We start from the raw sequence: 15105 nt of genomic DNA on the forward strand, positions 1-15105 counted from the left end.
AGAGTGTGCAAAGCAGTAATCAAATCAAAATGTAGCTACTTTGTAGAACCTACAATATGACATATTTTCCGTTGTTTCACACTTTTTTTTTATGTATGTAATTCCACATGTCTTAATTCACAGTTTTAAAGCCTTCAGTGTGAATCTACAATTTTCATAGTCGTGAAAATAAATAAAGATCTTTCAATGAGGAGGTGTGTCCAAACTTTTGGTCTGTACTGTATTTAAAATAAACCAAAACTAATTTTCATCACAGTGTTACGGGAAAAGGTAGGGGAAGTACCCAAGCGCAGTGAGGATGAGGAGGCAGCAGATTCCAGAGGAACAGGATCTTTAATAAAGTTAAACAGACTAACAAAACCAAAAACCACTGCTGAGCAGGCTAGAAAAACTCAAACCGCGAAATAGACTTGGACCACTAGAAACAGGGAAACATTAACCTATGGAGCAGCACAGGAGGAAGGGAATGACAAGACTTAAATACATGCAGACAAACGAGACACAGGTGGAAACATTCAGGATTGATGGGGAAAGGTAAAACTCGAAAAACAACAACAAAACAGGAAATACTACAAAATAAAACAGGAAATCAAGGAACCAAACACAAAGAACTGAAACCGTTACACACAGTAAGTCTGCAACGAAACTTTTGAGAGACATTTTACTTTAGAGCCATTTACTTAGGTACTCTCAGGACCTTTCTGTGTGTAGTTTGGATGTTCTTTTGCATGTGTAGGTGCATGTGATCCACAAATATGCTACATATGCTGATTATTTTATTGTGTGACTTCGCCGAATGACATCTTGTCAAGGCTGTACTTCACCTTCACCCAACAGTAGCTGGGATAGGCTCCAGCAACCCCATGACCCAAAAAGGGATTAAGCAGTTTTGGAAAATGGAAATTACTTCACGTTTTCAGAAACTAGCATACGAACTCGCTAAAACAGAAATTCTCAAAATAGCAAGACCATAAGGAATTAAACTGTTTTTAAAAATTGCCACTAACAGAATCTTGGTTTTGGTCTTTTCAAATTTCAAAATTCAAAATACTGAGCTAAATGTAGTATCAGCTTGAAAGACTACCACTTTCACTGTAATGTAGAGCAAAGCAGTGATTGGTCTGAGTTGGTCTAGGCCAACGATTGTATGGCAACCCATGGCCAAACAGGAATGAGCTTGTTGGAAGTCCACACCCCGGCGTTTGACGTGAAACCACATGGAGGCATCTAATTGGTCAGTTTATAACTTCAAGAAGTAGAACTACAGAAAACGTGAAAAAATGAGGATGTTGCATGTTGGAAGGTATCAGATCCAGAATAGTTATTCTGACCAATAGAATGACAGAGTAACAGCTGTTTATTCCTCTACAGAAGTCTATGGGGTTTTGGCTTCTTGGAACCAGTGGGTACTTCCTGTTTGGGGGAGGGGTCACTCAGTCCAGTTCTCATATACAAAAAATTAGATCACTCTGATATTGTCCAAAACTGTTTCAAGACCTCCATACAATAAGGAGCAGTGTGCCCTTTTAAAAAAAAAATACTTTATCTGGTTATGAATGAAGGGTTTGGGGGTCGTTTGGGATCAAACATTCTGAGGTCCAGTAGTAGATTATCATATGTGTGTTTGCTCTGAAAGCACAGAGAAGGGGAGATATTTTTCATTACACATAGCTCCCTTTGAAAAGTAGAACATTGAGATGTTTGCATTTTTCTCTAAATACACAGCTGTAATTCTGATTGACCATGCAGGCCAGAATCTATTAAACAGTTGTATTTGATAAGGAAGCACTAGCAAGACACAAAGGTTCCCACGATCCCTAAAAACTAGAATGGGGGGTGGAGCCCTGAATGTGTTTGGAAATTAAACTGTAATTTTAAGGTTAAGTTCCACCTGCAGGCTGAGGACAGAGGCTCCATGATGCATCTGATGAGGGCAGCTGGTGGGAGAGAACAGGAGGACATTCATGGAGGAAGGACATGCATTGATTTATTAATGAGATGTGGAGTAAGAGCCAAGCCTGCGGTTGGTAACAGCAGTGTGGCAGCACCAGAGAGATCCCGTGTCGAAGTCTGCATCTGTGCTTCAGGTTCTGCATGGATCGTGTTACATCAGTGCTGTGGGGCCGAGCTGCTGGGAGGTCACTGTCCTCCGCCTGTGTTGTGTCGTCGTAACAACAGCGAGGTGAGACGGCGTCCCAGAGAGCCGCCCTGACAGACACTGCCGGCACCTGCTGGTTTTCAAGAGAAAGTCTTTCCTCTGCGGGTCATCAGGACGATCACCTCCGCGTGACTCAGGTCTAAGTTCTTCAACACAACCAGGTAAGTTCCACCGAAGAGACTGCTTTCATGAAGCTTTCATGAAAAGTTGTCCAAATTGTGGAGCAAATAAAGATGAAACAGGAAGCCGAGATCCGTCAGGCCCACACCGATGGTCACCTCCATCCAGATGAAGCAATCAAAGAGTCTTTCTGAGAAGATGCTTCGTCCAGTCAGCCGTGGAAGCCTGCTGGCATAAAGGAAAGTGGACAGACTACCAGCAGGAACTTCCCCTTTTTTATGACTCATTCCAAAGCTTTTACGTGGATCCTTTTGACTTTCATATCTGCCATGATTCATTCTGCAGATGGTGTGATGATTGGCCAGTGCGTGGAGCCATCCACATTTCCTCCTCAGCCCACCCTCCTGGATGTTTCAAAGCCATTCCTGGAAGCCGGTGTTCCTCCCCGGAACCAGCCGGAAGAGCAGAGTCATGTTGGAGCAAATTCCTTCAATAATCCCGGAATGAAACCAGGATATAGCAGCTGACTGAGGATTTTTATCTTAAAAAAAGTCAAATAAAAAAGTATTTAAAAAGAATAAACTACCAAACCCATGTTTGACTTTTCCCAAAACCTTTAACAGGCAGAAGACACACACAGGACTGAGAAGATGAAAGCGTAAAAAAAAGAAGAGAACAAAAAGAAAATAATTAATTTATCGATTTTCCATTTTAAAACAGAAATCATAGAACTGTTTCTGTTACATTTTGTCTGAAACAGAAGCTTTTGCTCATAACCATGGTGACCAGCACTTATTGTTGTTGTTTGGATAAATTACAACAACAATGGATTTATGATTTTACAGATGAAAAATGTTCTGATTTTACTGTTAAGGTAAGGTAAAGTAATCTTTATTATCCTCAGAGCGGAAATATGTTTTGGGCCACAGAGCTACTGAACTGTATCCAATCATTGTCTCATCTGTTCATTTGTGGCTAAAATTTGAGTGAATGTACTTCTAGTTTCGGGCAATGAAAATACTTTGGTTTTTTTATTTACATTTGAAAATGTTACCTTTTTGAAATGTATTGCAAAAAAGTATTTTTTGTAAACTTGCGTTTCCTTTTTAAAAAGACTGATTTATGATTAACTCTGAAGAACCCAAGAACAAATTTCTTCCAAGCTTTGAATGTTAGATTACTTTTGTCTGTTCATTTTGGTCTGCAGCATTCAAATAAAAAGAAAAAAATAGTGATAATAAAAACAAGAAAATAGAAAAAAATAAATAAAATTAAAAAAATATGTGAAAATAAATAAACAAACTGTGGCTAAATTTGACCCCAGGTGCTGTGGTTAAAAAATACCGGATTTAGACAAAGTCTGGTATCTAATTTCATTTTAATAACTCAAACTATTCTTTTGTATAGATTTGTTTGTTCCTGCTGTTAAAAGAAAATTTAAAATATCCAAAAGTACAAGATCCTTTCAGAACTTTCAAGGTTCTGTAAAAAAACAACAAAGATGCCACAGCTTCACGCACATGACTAAAACTACCCGCATCTTTGTGAGAAAAGTCTCATCAGAGGGATGGAAGAAGAGAAAAAGACGCATCACGTTACAAACAAAAAAAAGAGGCTTTTTTCTGTTGCATGTTTCTGTTTCTGTTGCATTCAGTTTTTTTCTGTCAGATGTTTCTAGAATGCAGAAGAACGTGAAACAAGCACTGTAAAAAAAGAAAAGGAAGAAAGGAACCTAAGAATCCCAACAGAAAACTGAGATATTAAAATTCATAACATTAACATAAATAACGAGGGATCAGGAATCTGAAGGAGGTTTGGTTTCGATTCAGAAAACATGACCCTGCAGACCTAAGACATTTACTTAGGCCTGCACAATACATAGCAAATTTATCGTTATCGCGATATCAAGCTGTACAATACGCATTTCGCAAAGACGATGAAAATTGCAATACATGGTTACCATAAATGTGCTAAAACAATCTTATGGCAGCTTGAAGTATATAATAAATCGACTAAATCCATTTATGCATTTGACCAATCAGATGCACCCATACACGTTGTTGACCAATCAGATGGAGCCCTTTTATGTTGGATGTTCGCCTCGTATGGAGACGAGGGTCATTTGGAGTATAATTTTTAAACTGTTTCAGTGAAATGCAAATTATGTTTTTGGTTGTTTTGCTATATGTTTATACACCGCAAGTTATATCCTCATTGCAAAATTGATCACTAATATCGCAAATCGCGAGTTTTTCCTCATATCGTGCAGCCCCTACATCAACTTAATGTATCATACTGTCAAAAATACTGCCAGAGTACCAATCTGCTGAGGCGTTCCTTCATAAAGAGCCTGGATGGATGAGTTTAGAGCTTCAACTGACAAAATGAGCCGACCACCGGAGGAGAATGAAATCCAAAGTTTCCCCCACAGTCATGTGGTGAACAGAAGGGACAGTGATAGATGAGGAATGGAAGGATTCCAGATGGCCACTGTCAAAGATATTGTGTTACTCTGTCTGACTGTACACAGACTGTAGACTCTTTGTTAATAATTGCTGTTGACAAACCGTATTTTCATGTCATGTTTTCAGACACCTGGTTGCCATTGATACCCAGATCTATTAGAACTACTGACTGTATCTAAAGAACTGGACCAACCAAGTGAGATGTCATCCATAGAAAATAGTTTACATCCAGGCAAATTAAATCAATTCAGTCACAGATTTTTGGCAATATGGATGCCGCCATGTTGGAGCCAGTGATATGAATTGGTCTGAGCCATCATTTCTATAGCAACCACTCTTGCCAATCAGGAGCTAGCTTGTTGGAAGGCCACACCCCTACCACTTCAATCAAATCAAATCGCTATACTTTATTAATCCTGAGGGAAATTCATTGTTCTTTTTCAGTAAAACCCCAAACAGACAAACAGTCAGAGAGTACACACAAACAGTACAAGGCTGACTTGTGGCTTGACTGTGGATGAAGATCACAACAGGCGCTCCTTACTTAGCACGGGTATAGACCACAAGTGGGGGGGGGGTCATTTATGGCAACAACAAAAAAATCATATCTCAGCGCTGTCTACAATGTATAGATGCAAGCAAAAAAAACAACACTCCATTTAAAACACGGAATGCACACTCAACGACACAGAACATGAGGTAGGATGGATAGGATGGGGGGGCACCTTTTGCATACCATGCCTTGAAGCGGGCTCGAGAGAATCTGTCAATCAAACAATTTGAAAGTTGGATATCAGACCACTTACTTTTATAATAGGACATCTGATTGGTCCGTTTATAACTTGAAAAACTTGCAATAAAGAAAAAATATAAAGAAAAATTAGGTTTATCAACAAAACGTTAAAAATAAAAAAATTAACCGAGCAAAAATTGTTATTCTGACTAAGAGAATGAGTAATAGCTGTTTATTTTTTTATTTGTGGAACCAGTGGGTACTTCCTGTTTGGAATGCCAGAGGGAGGGGTCACTCAGGCTGTTTCCGAATTCCCTCCGTAATCCCCAACTACTAAAAACTATATAGTGCGGCACTATGTAATGCCCTGGATTATCAAAGCAATTTAGACACCATCCTCACAACTTTTTATTTCACAAAGTGGAAATCTCATAGATGTGAGCGTTTTGCAACGATTATTTATTAAACAACTGTGTTCTGAAGATAAAAACGTTGTTATTTTATTTTAAAAAATACATTTAAATACATTTTCTTTACCAAAATTGTTCAAACGCAATGCATTGGGGTCTATATTCACCCATCTAGTGAGCATCGATGCACACTTGATTTCTGGGACGTTTCTAGGGCACTCGATTTTGGAAATAGTAGATTCGGACAACACTACAAAATGGTGAATGCACTATTTAGTGCACTAAGTAGTGAGTTGGGAAGAGATTGGGACATAGCCTCAGTCCAGTTTATGACTCCTAACCAGCTGATTATTGTAGTCCACGTTGTGGTTCACGACAGCATGTTCACCGTCACGTGATTCAATGCCCTTAAACTGGACTGCGTACTTTCTACGTCACAAATACCCTCTTTTTCAAACTGCATTTTTTTGTCTGCTCCTGATTCAGAACGACTTGAATAAAGAAACATTCAGATATACAATTTAATCTTAATTTTCCTCATCTGTGTCCTCCATCATCCAAAACACCAAACTCACACTTGTCATTGGAGTGGGACTCTAAGGGGCTAAATGAAGATTTCTGGATTTTTAATGAAGTGGACTTTCAGCCATTCCAGACCTCCTTGATTCTATGGAACAGCTGCATCGGCGCTCGTATGCTCCTCTAACTGTAGTCGGAAGAATAACAAACGTCAAGTATGAGGCAGCTGACAGAAAGCTTGGAAAAAATGACTTTTAATCCTTGTAGATCCTTCTTTTTCAGTTCGACAACATTTCCAAAATCAGGAACATCCAGTTTCAAAAAGAACCAGTAAAATTATTCATGGCTTTTTAGCTTCCAAAGAATGCTGCAGTTAATTACTTCTTATCAGGATGTTCCTGAACTTCTTTGAAAGCCTCCAGATAATCTGAAATGCGAGTTCTGATGAAGAGGTTTGTCACCTCTTCCAACGCAGTCTGTCAGCTGCTCCCTCAGAGAGGTGTTTTGGTTATGACATGAATGTGACCACTCAGCTGGACGGACGGACAGATAAATAAATGAACAGATAGGTGGATTGTGCACTCCAGCTCCCTCTTCCACTCTTTCCTTTCTTCCTGTCCTTCTCCTCTTCCTCTTATTATTCTTATCTCTTTCCTTTTCTCCCTTCTTCTGTTCTCCTCTCCTTCCTCCTCTTCTCATCTCCTTTGTCCTGGCTGCTGCTGATGAAGCTGTCATCCAAGTCTTGTAAGAAACACAACAGCCTCCTTTCACTCTAAATACTCCTCTTGCACGATAATGATGTCTTTCTTCAGTCCACTTCCTGTGCTGCTCTTTACATTGGAGCCATGAAAAAGGCCTCGCTTCAGAAGGATGCAGCTGTGAACACAACCCCCCACCCACCCCCTCACTCTAAAGACAGCCAGTCTTTGGAAAGGAAGAGTGAGGATCTGACTGATGCGGGCTCTTTCTGCAGGCCCACAGGACTTTCTTCTGTTGATCAGACATTGATGAAATGGAGCAAAGAAAGACGAGTGTTGGGGGGGGGGGGGTGTCACTGCCATTCAGAAGATGAATACATGTCCACTAAAGTTCATTCAAAACTGGTTTTCCATCATAAAATAACACAGATGTAAGTAGAACTTACTCTTGTAATCTCTCATTAATAAGCACTTAGATTGATAGTTTCCCCGATGGGACAACAAGGCCTACAGAGATAAACAAACCTTATTTAAATGTTTACTTTTTTTCTGAACAAGAAAACATTCTATTCGATAAATATCAAAGGTTCTATTTTGATCAATTTAATTGACTATTGAAAACTGATCAGAAAAATCTCAATTTGGACATAAAGCAGCTTTTTTGCAGTTACACAACTTATCCCTTTTACTATATGTTTTTTTTATTAGATTATAATTTAGAAACATGTTGGCCACTTTTGAATTTCCTTCTCTATTCTATTCTATTCTATTCTATTCTATTCTATTCTATTCTATTCTATTCTATTCTATTCTATTCTATTCTATTCTATTCTATTCTATTCTTTTCTATTCTATGGAAGAACTCAGTAACAAAGTCAGTTATTTTTCGGCTAAAGTAATGAATATCTATAACTGATACTTTTTTAAAGTAACATTCTCAACACTGCAGGCAGCGTGGATTTTAAAAATAAGTGATTAAAGGTTTTCACAGAGAAACATGAGATGGAGCAGAACACGTTTAAAGAGCAGAGAGATGAAGAATAGGAGTGTTTCTGCCTCAGAGTGAATCAGAGCGCACGCGTTCACCTTTGAAGACGAGCAGCAGGAACGTTTAGAGCATCAGCGTGAGGTGGTCTGCTGCTGAGATCGATTATGGAAACATTTCCTCCAGACGCTGAAAAAGGTGCTGATGGAGACATCAAATGACGAAAAGTATTAAGTGGATAAACGGACACTGGAACCCTGAACCTGACAGAACAAACACGAGACAGACACTGAACCACAGGGAGCCACAGGGAGCCACAGTGTGCTCAGAGAGAAGCCCTGACAGAAAAACTAAACGTGGACGTTTGTATGCTGAGAACTGATTACCTGGATATGAAAACAGCTGAGTGGAGAGAGAAAAGTGAAACCTGCGACGGAGGGAAGTCCACTGAGCCGAACAACTGAACACAACACCACTAAAATGACCTGAACACAAACAAAGCCATCGACCCTCTGAGAGAACATTTACACCGTTTGCTGGGGCAGTAAGAAGACCAAACACAGGGGTTTGTTGGGGGTGAGGGATGGGGGGGCAAAAGTGTCTTTTGTATGAAATCCACAGCATTGAAACAAAAATGTTTGGTTCCATGCACATTTCACAGAAACACCTCAGACCAGCAGTGAAGCATGGTGGAGGAAGTGTAAGGATTTCAGTAAAACTACATTAAGACAACCTTAACCCCTTTTACACTGGATTTCGTGTTAAAAATCTTTCCATTTCTGCAACTCTTTAACTGTTAACCCTATCAACGTGATTCCAGCGGATTCTAAAGCGAAGAAAAGCTTTTGCACCGTAATGCAACCCTTTACCATAGCAGTGTGTTACACATTGATGTAAAGCTGATGTGAAAAGCTACTTTTTTCTACGTCAGAATCTGCTGATTTACATTGATCTTGTTAATGGTCAGAAAGTTAAGGTATATCAATCAGCGACATCTCCAGTGTTAAACGGGTCAACTGTCCTGGAGGTCGTTGTGAGGACGTCTGTGGGACGGCAAACAAAAAACCTGACAAAATGTCAGAACTGAAGATGAGCAGCCATCCTGTGCAGAAGTGCTGTAGGCTTCAGAGATCCAAGCAGAAATCCTGAAACACTGGGCTGTGCGGCCTCCAGCTCTCACGCCACATTCACACAGATACAGTATGTGGCGCGGGTTCTTGAGCGGTGCGGATCTGGTGAATCTTGCTCCAGACTTTTCCTTTCACAGCTCTATTCAAATATATAAAAAAAGACTTGGTGCAAACTGCAATTATTAATTCATCCTTCATGATCAATTTTCAAACTGTCTGCACTTCTGTGAGTTAAGAAGGACGCCATCCATGCTTCACTACCAAATCCAAGACCCTGATTAGTCAAAGTTCTACTTGTTAAGCTTGACGCACGTTCTAAAGCGACGTGTTTTGTCCATAGAGCCCAAAAACAAACTTAAAACACCTGAGCACAAGAGTTTCAAATGCCGAAGCCAGAAACTCGCATTAATGATCGTCACCTTTTCATTTGAAAAAGTCGCATTGCCAATTCCTTCATAGGAATCTAAATTTGAGTCATTGGCGTCTTTGGCCCTCATAAATGACCTTCATTTCGTTTCCATGGAAACCTCCCACTACAATGACCCTGGTGCAGTTCCCCCAAACATCCTAAAACCTTCAATCAGGCTGAGCTTGGAGCTCAGCTTCTTCAGGTTGGAGAACAGAAGGTAAAAGGACAGGCAGAGGACACAACGTGAAGAATAGATCAGACATAAAGCCTTGTTTCTACTGAGCGGTACCGCTTAGGCTCTTTGTCCCCACAGGTCTTTTTTTTCCAATTTTGGTTCTTCGTAGATACAAAGCATTTAATTTGTTTAAAGAGAAAATTACAGGCGGCAAAGAGGAACAGCTGCTTTCTTGGAGCTTCCTTTTGTTTCTGATGACCTTCAGCCAATCAGTGGGTTTGAACAGAACTGGTGTGGTCCATTTTTCTATGGATCTACAACTGAAAATGGTACGGTTTGCTACGGAAAATGCTACGGAAAATGGTGAGTCCATTTTCTAATGGAAACGCTCCAAATGCCAGACTGGACTGGACCGTACAGATCAGTGGAGGCTTTCAAAGGATGTTCAAGTTTTAACAAAAAAACTACTGATTGAGCAGCATCAGAGGGAAAAGGAGAGGCAGAGATCCTCAGATCATAAGCTTCCGAATCACCAAAGACCAGGTGATGAAGCTGTCATTACATGTAACTGTAGCATTTTTTCAGAACCAAATGACATAAATGCTGATGCCAGGGGAGGAGACAAGCCATCCACATGAGTGTCAACCTCATTAAGATCTGCCACCCTATCAGATCTCCGTTAGTCACAACAGATGACAGACCTTGGAGCGTTTAAACCAGATCAGAGGACTGTGTTTCATGACATGCGTGTCTTTGTGCATGCATGACTGTGGAGTTTCTGCTTTATTTGAGTTACGATTTTCTAGAATTCTTGGCTCAGATTGGGTTTTGAGCATAAACCAATTAGAGAGCAGACATGCAGAAACGCAAATTCACTTATTTTACACAAAACTGACTCACGGAAATGTACCATTGTGTCACATGAAGGTTCGTGCACGAAGCCCTATTTGAAATGAGGCTGCAGCGTGCACCCTGTGTGTGCATGAAGCATGTGCACATCAGGAAACCTGGCTTATTGCTGCAGGGATGAAGCTCTTTGGAGCTTCAGCACAGGAATGCCACAGAAAGCAGCAGGTCCATCTCCAATCTGCTAATCTACAGCAGCACATGGATCCCACCTTCCAGGTCTGACCTTCAGTCTCCAGGGATTCTGGGCTGATGGAGGTGTCTTTGGTGATTCCTCTGAAACATTTTGACCTTCACTAAAAGTATTGAAGAGCCTTTGAATTCATGTGTGGGGGAAAAATACTTTATGGACATATCATTCAAATATATTATTGTTTTATCATGTAAAATTCACGTTAAATTTAAAAAAGTTTACGTTTTTTTTTCTTTTCCCTTCAAATGGTGCAAAAAGTGTTCCAAGTTTTTTGAAAAAACATTTAAAAAAGGCGTAACTATGTTTGTATCACAACAGATCCTCACTGCAAACCCGAATAGGTTCAGTCAACTCAAAAAAAAGTGAAGTGGATCACTGACGGTCTGACAATAGAACTGATAATAGCGACTTCTTATGAAAACGAGTAGCTTTCTGCTTTCTGTTTTGTTGAGTAAGGATGGGGTACACCCAGGACAGGTCTCCAGTCTATTGCAAGATGACACAACCATACACATTCACACTTTAGAATAATCCATTAACCTTTGAAGTATGTTTTGGACTTTGCAGGAGCAAAATATGCAAACTCCACACAGAAAGAACAGCTAAGATTTGAACCAGGACCTTCTCACTAACCACTACACCACTGTGTGGCCCCTTTCAGGGCTTTATGTTCAGGAAGTGGTGTGGCAGCTGCATGGACCATGGCAGCTCTATGGAGGGGAGCTATAGTCATTAGTCTAGTACCTCAGCTGCAGCCCCTTACAGACGGAAATCATGGCTGCTGGGTGTCCTGTGGGTGTACATCTGTTGGAATTCAGAGTCCAGGTTGATCAAGTGACGTGGATCGTTTTTGACTCTCCAAACTGTGGAAACTGAAGCTCATTCAGTCACGGGTGTCACTTCCACAGGATGAGCAGATTTCTCGAGTTTCGTGACCTGTGCACGAGGCGGTTACATTCTCACATTTCAGCATCAGCCTCCTTAATTGACGATGACGTCATTCGATTTAAAGGCGTCACGCCACCCTCCGCGCACAGATGGTCCGTTTCGGACACAATGAAGCGCCCCGTGCCCTTGCTCGCCCTTTGGTCGCGTGGCCGATCAGAGCGCATCAGCTCCGTCGGTTACCGAGACGGACGAGGAGGAGCACGTGACACACGCCGTGTGTTACTTAATCAGCTGCCTATGCCCCGCGGCCTCGCGCCTTACCTTTCCTGATGAGCTCCTCAGTCTCGTGGTCGAAGCCGGCCCGGTGGCAGCGCCTCCACAGCCCCATGTTGGTGGAGTTGTGGTGCCGGCTGCACTCGTCCGCGGCGCTCATGGCAAACAGTTGCAGCCGGTTGCGCGCGGGCAGCAGCCGCTCCTCCCAGCGCGCCGCGCCGCTCTGGCTGGCCCGCAGCGGCAGGCTGTTATTGGGGGTGTACATGAAGCCCGGGTCCTTGCGGCGACTCGAAAAGCTTCGGCACCGCTCCCGATACCTCCTGGCGTCGGTCTCGTACCAGTGGTCGGAGCACATCGCCACAGCCAGCATGCCCAGGGCGCAGAGAGACAAAGAGAGCCCGGCGTAGAGCAGTAACTTCCCGGCGGCCATGCTCGCGCTGTCACAGCCGCATCAGCACCACGACGGACGGACAGCTCCTCTGCGCTGCTTCAGCTCACATCCTTCCTGGGGCGCAGCACTGGGACCATGTTGTGCGAGCAGATGATGAGGCAGAATTCTTCTGGCGGGGTGGGGGGTGGGGGGTGAATTCCTGTAGTCTTCGGCTGCAGGGAGCGCACGTCGTTCCTGCGCGCGCGGCGCCGCAGCAGCTCGGCGGAGAGGAGACAGAGAGGACGTTCTCTCAGTTACGATCCGCGGCATCCATCTGTCTGCGGGGCGACACCGACACGCAGGTTACACACGAACACGCATGCGAGTCTGCGCACGATCACACAGCTGTGCTGCACCCCCGCCCCCCACCGTAGGATGGATGAAGGCTGCAGAATCGGAACATCTGTTCATTCAAAGCAGAAGTCCGACAGCTCAGGTCTGCTGCACCGCAGTCCTCCAGGTGAGCTCGGTGTCCTACCTGAGAGTCCACAGGCAACCGCGGCTGGCGGAGAGGAGGAAGCCCGCAGCGGAGTCAGCAACGCGGCGCCTCTCAGGAAGAGGAGGAGAAGGAGGTGACGGCAGCTGCTGCGGAGCCGCCTGCGCCTGCGCTGAAGCTGCAGCCCAAACATGCGTGTAATGTAATCCCGTTACCAACACAAACCGTAAATACTGAGTCACAAAGCTCACTCACGAACGGAACATGCGAAAGGCAAACGGGATACTAGAAAACAACAACAGAAAACGGGGGGGGGGGGGGGGGGGTGTAAACATCAAGACCGTTGACATGGAGATGCAACACAGCAGATGCTGGAAAGGTCCGATACACATCCATAATATTCATGTAAAGGGTTTCCTGATATGTATCTTGTTGATGTTTACAGAATTCCAAACTTCTTTGAACTTCTCACGGACATGTCACAAACATAAGCTCCAGCTGTCTTTGACCTGGAAGTGTCAAATGTTGCAGTTCCTAAAACATCCACTGGGGGCTGGTCTAAAAAAATTACAATTTCTTGTTAACTCCCATTAAAAAGGTCCTATATCATTCAAAATTTCCTTTTTTTCGCTTTTAAGTGTATTATAATGTTAATTCCTCATTAAAAAACAACAACACAAAAATGGTATTTTGATCAATTCAGGCATTTCTGAGGATTCCTCTAAAACCCTGCTCTCTGAGAACCAGCCCCTCCCAAAGCACAAAAACAAGTGGGCTCTCACACAGGTAAGTGAAGAACAGCCCCTTCCAGGAAGAGTCTGCACTGCCCACACCCATCCATCCATGGACATCCATCTTTGAAAAAGTTTGGAATTTTGTTTGTTTTTGTGGGTGGAACGCAGACACGCTGCCGAGGCCGGCTCTGGGTTGACGTCATGAAATAAGCGGCACCCACAAGGAGAGAAAGACGGAGCCTCAGAGATCGATGCATCTTACTTCCAGGTGGGAAATGAGCTGGAAAAATGACTCATATTTCTTAAAAAATGTTTTCTTTAGTGTGCCAAAGGTAATATATTTTCAAAAATAATATATATATTAATATTATATATATGATATATATAATATACATACATATATATAATATATATAATATACATACTATATATATATATATATATATATATATATATATATATATATATATATATATATATATATATATATATATATATATATATATATATATATATATATATATATATATATATATATATATATAAAAAACGCCCCTCTCACCCTCCGCGGGTGGTTTCTCCTCCAAGCTCGGGTCCTCTACCAGAGGCCTGGGAGCTTGAGGGTCCTGCGCAGTATCTTAGCTGTTCCTAGCACTGCGCTTTTCTGGACTGAGAGGTCTGAGGTCTTTCCAGGTATCTGTTGTAGCCACTCCTCCAGCTTGGGGGTTACTGCCCCGAGTGCTCCAATTACCACTGGCACCACTGTCACCTTCACTTTCTCCAGTTCTTCTCTGAGTCCCTGGTATTTCTCCAGTTTCTCATGTTCCTTCTTCCTGATGTTCCCATCGCTTGGCACTGCCACATCCACCACAACGGCTTTCCTCTGTTCTTTATCCACCACTACAATGTCTGGTTGGTTCGCCATTACCATCCTATCAGTCTGGATCTGGAAGTCCCTCAGGATCTTTGCCTTCTCATTCTCTACCACCTTCGGAGGTGTTTCCCATTTTGACCTTGGGGTTTCCAGTTCATATTCTGCACACATGTTCCTGTATATTATTCCAGCCACTTGATTGTGGCGCTCCATGTATGCTTTCCCTGCCAGCATCTTACACCCTGCAGTTATGTGCTGGATTGTTTCAGGCGCTTCTTTGCACAGCCTACACCTTGGGTCTTGTCTGGTGTGGTAGATCTGAGCCTCTATTGCTCTGGTGCTCAGGGCTTGTTCCTGGGCTGCCAGGATGAGCGCTTCGGTGCTGTCCTGTAGGCCAGCCCTTTCTAGCCATTGGTAGGACTTCTTGATATCAGCCACTTCAGTTATGGTCCGGTGGTACATCCCATGCAGGGGTTTGTCCTCCCATGAGGATCTGTCCTCCAGCACTGTATCCTCTGCTCTCCATTGCCTGAGACATTCACTGAGCACACTGTCAGTTGGGGCCTTGA

At 42.6% G+C, this 15105-nt stretch overlaps 1 protein-coding gene across 1 annotated transcript in view; it reads right to left on the minus strand.

Annotated features, from left to right (window-relative positions):
- The window catches only part of tmem178bb (transmembrane protein 178Bb), a 55518-nt gene extending 42412 nt beyond the window's left edge, over window positions 1–13106 (minus strand). Inside the window, exons 1-2 of the mRNA XM_023952419.2 lie at window positions 12971–13106; window positions 12111–12770 (exon numbers count right to left, since the gene is read on the minus strand). Of these exons, the coding sequence (XP_023808187.1) occupies window positions 12111–12492 (382 nt within the window). The 5' untranslated portion in view covers window positions 12493–12770; window positions 12971–13106. The remainder of the gene's footprint in view (window positions 1–12110; window positions 12771–12970) is intronic.
- Window positions 13107–15105: the final 1999 nt, after the last annotated feature.

Source organism: Oryzias latipes, chromosome 23 (genome assembly GCF_053564925.1).
Source record: "Oryzias latipes strain Hd-rR chromosome 23, Olatipes_Hd-rR_3.1".
Lineage (NCBI taxonomy): Eukaryota > Metazoa > Chordata > Actinopteri > Beloniformes > Adrianichthyidae > Oryzias > Oryzias latipes.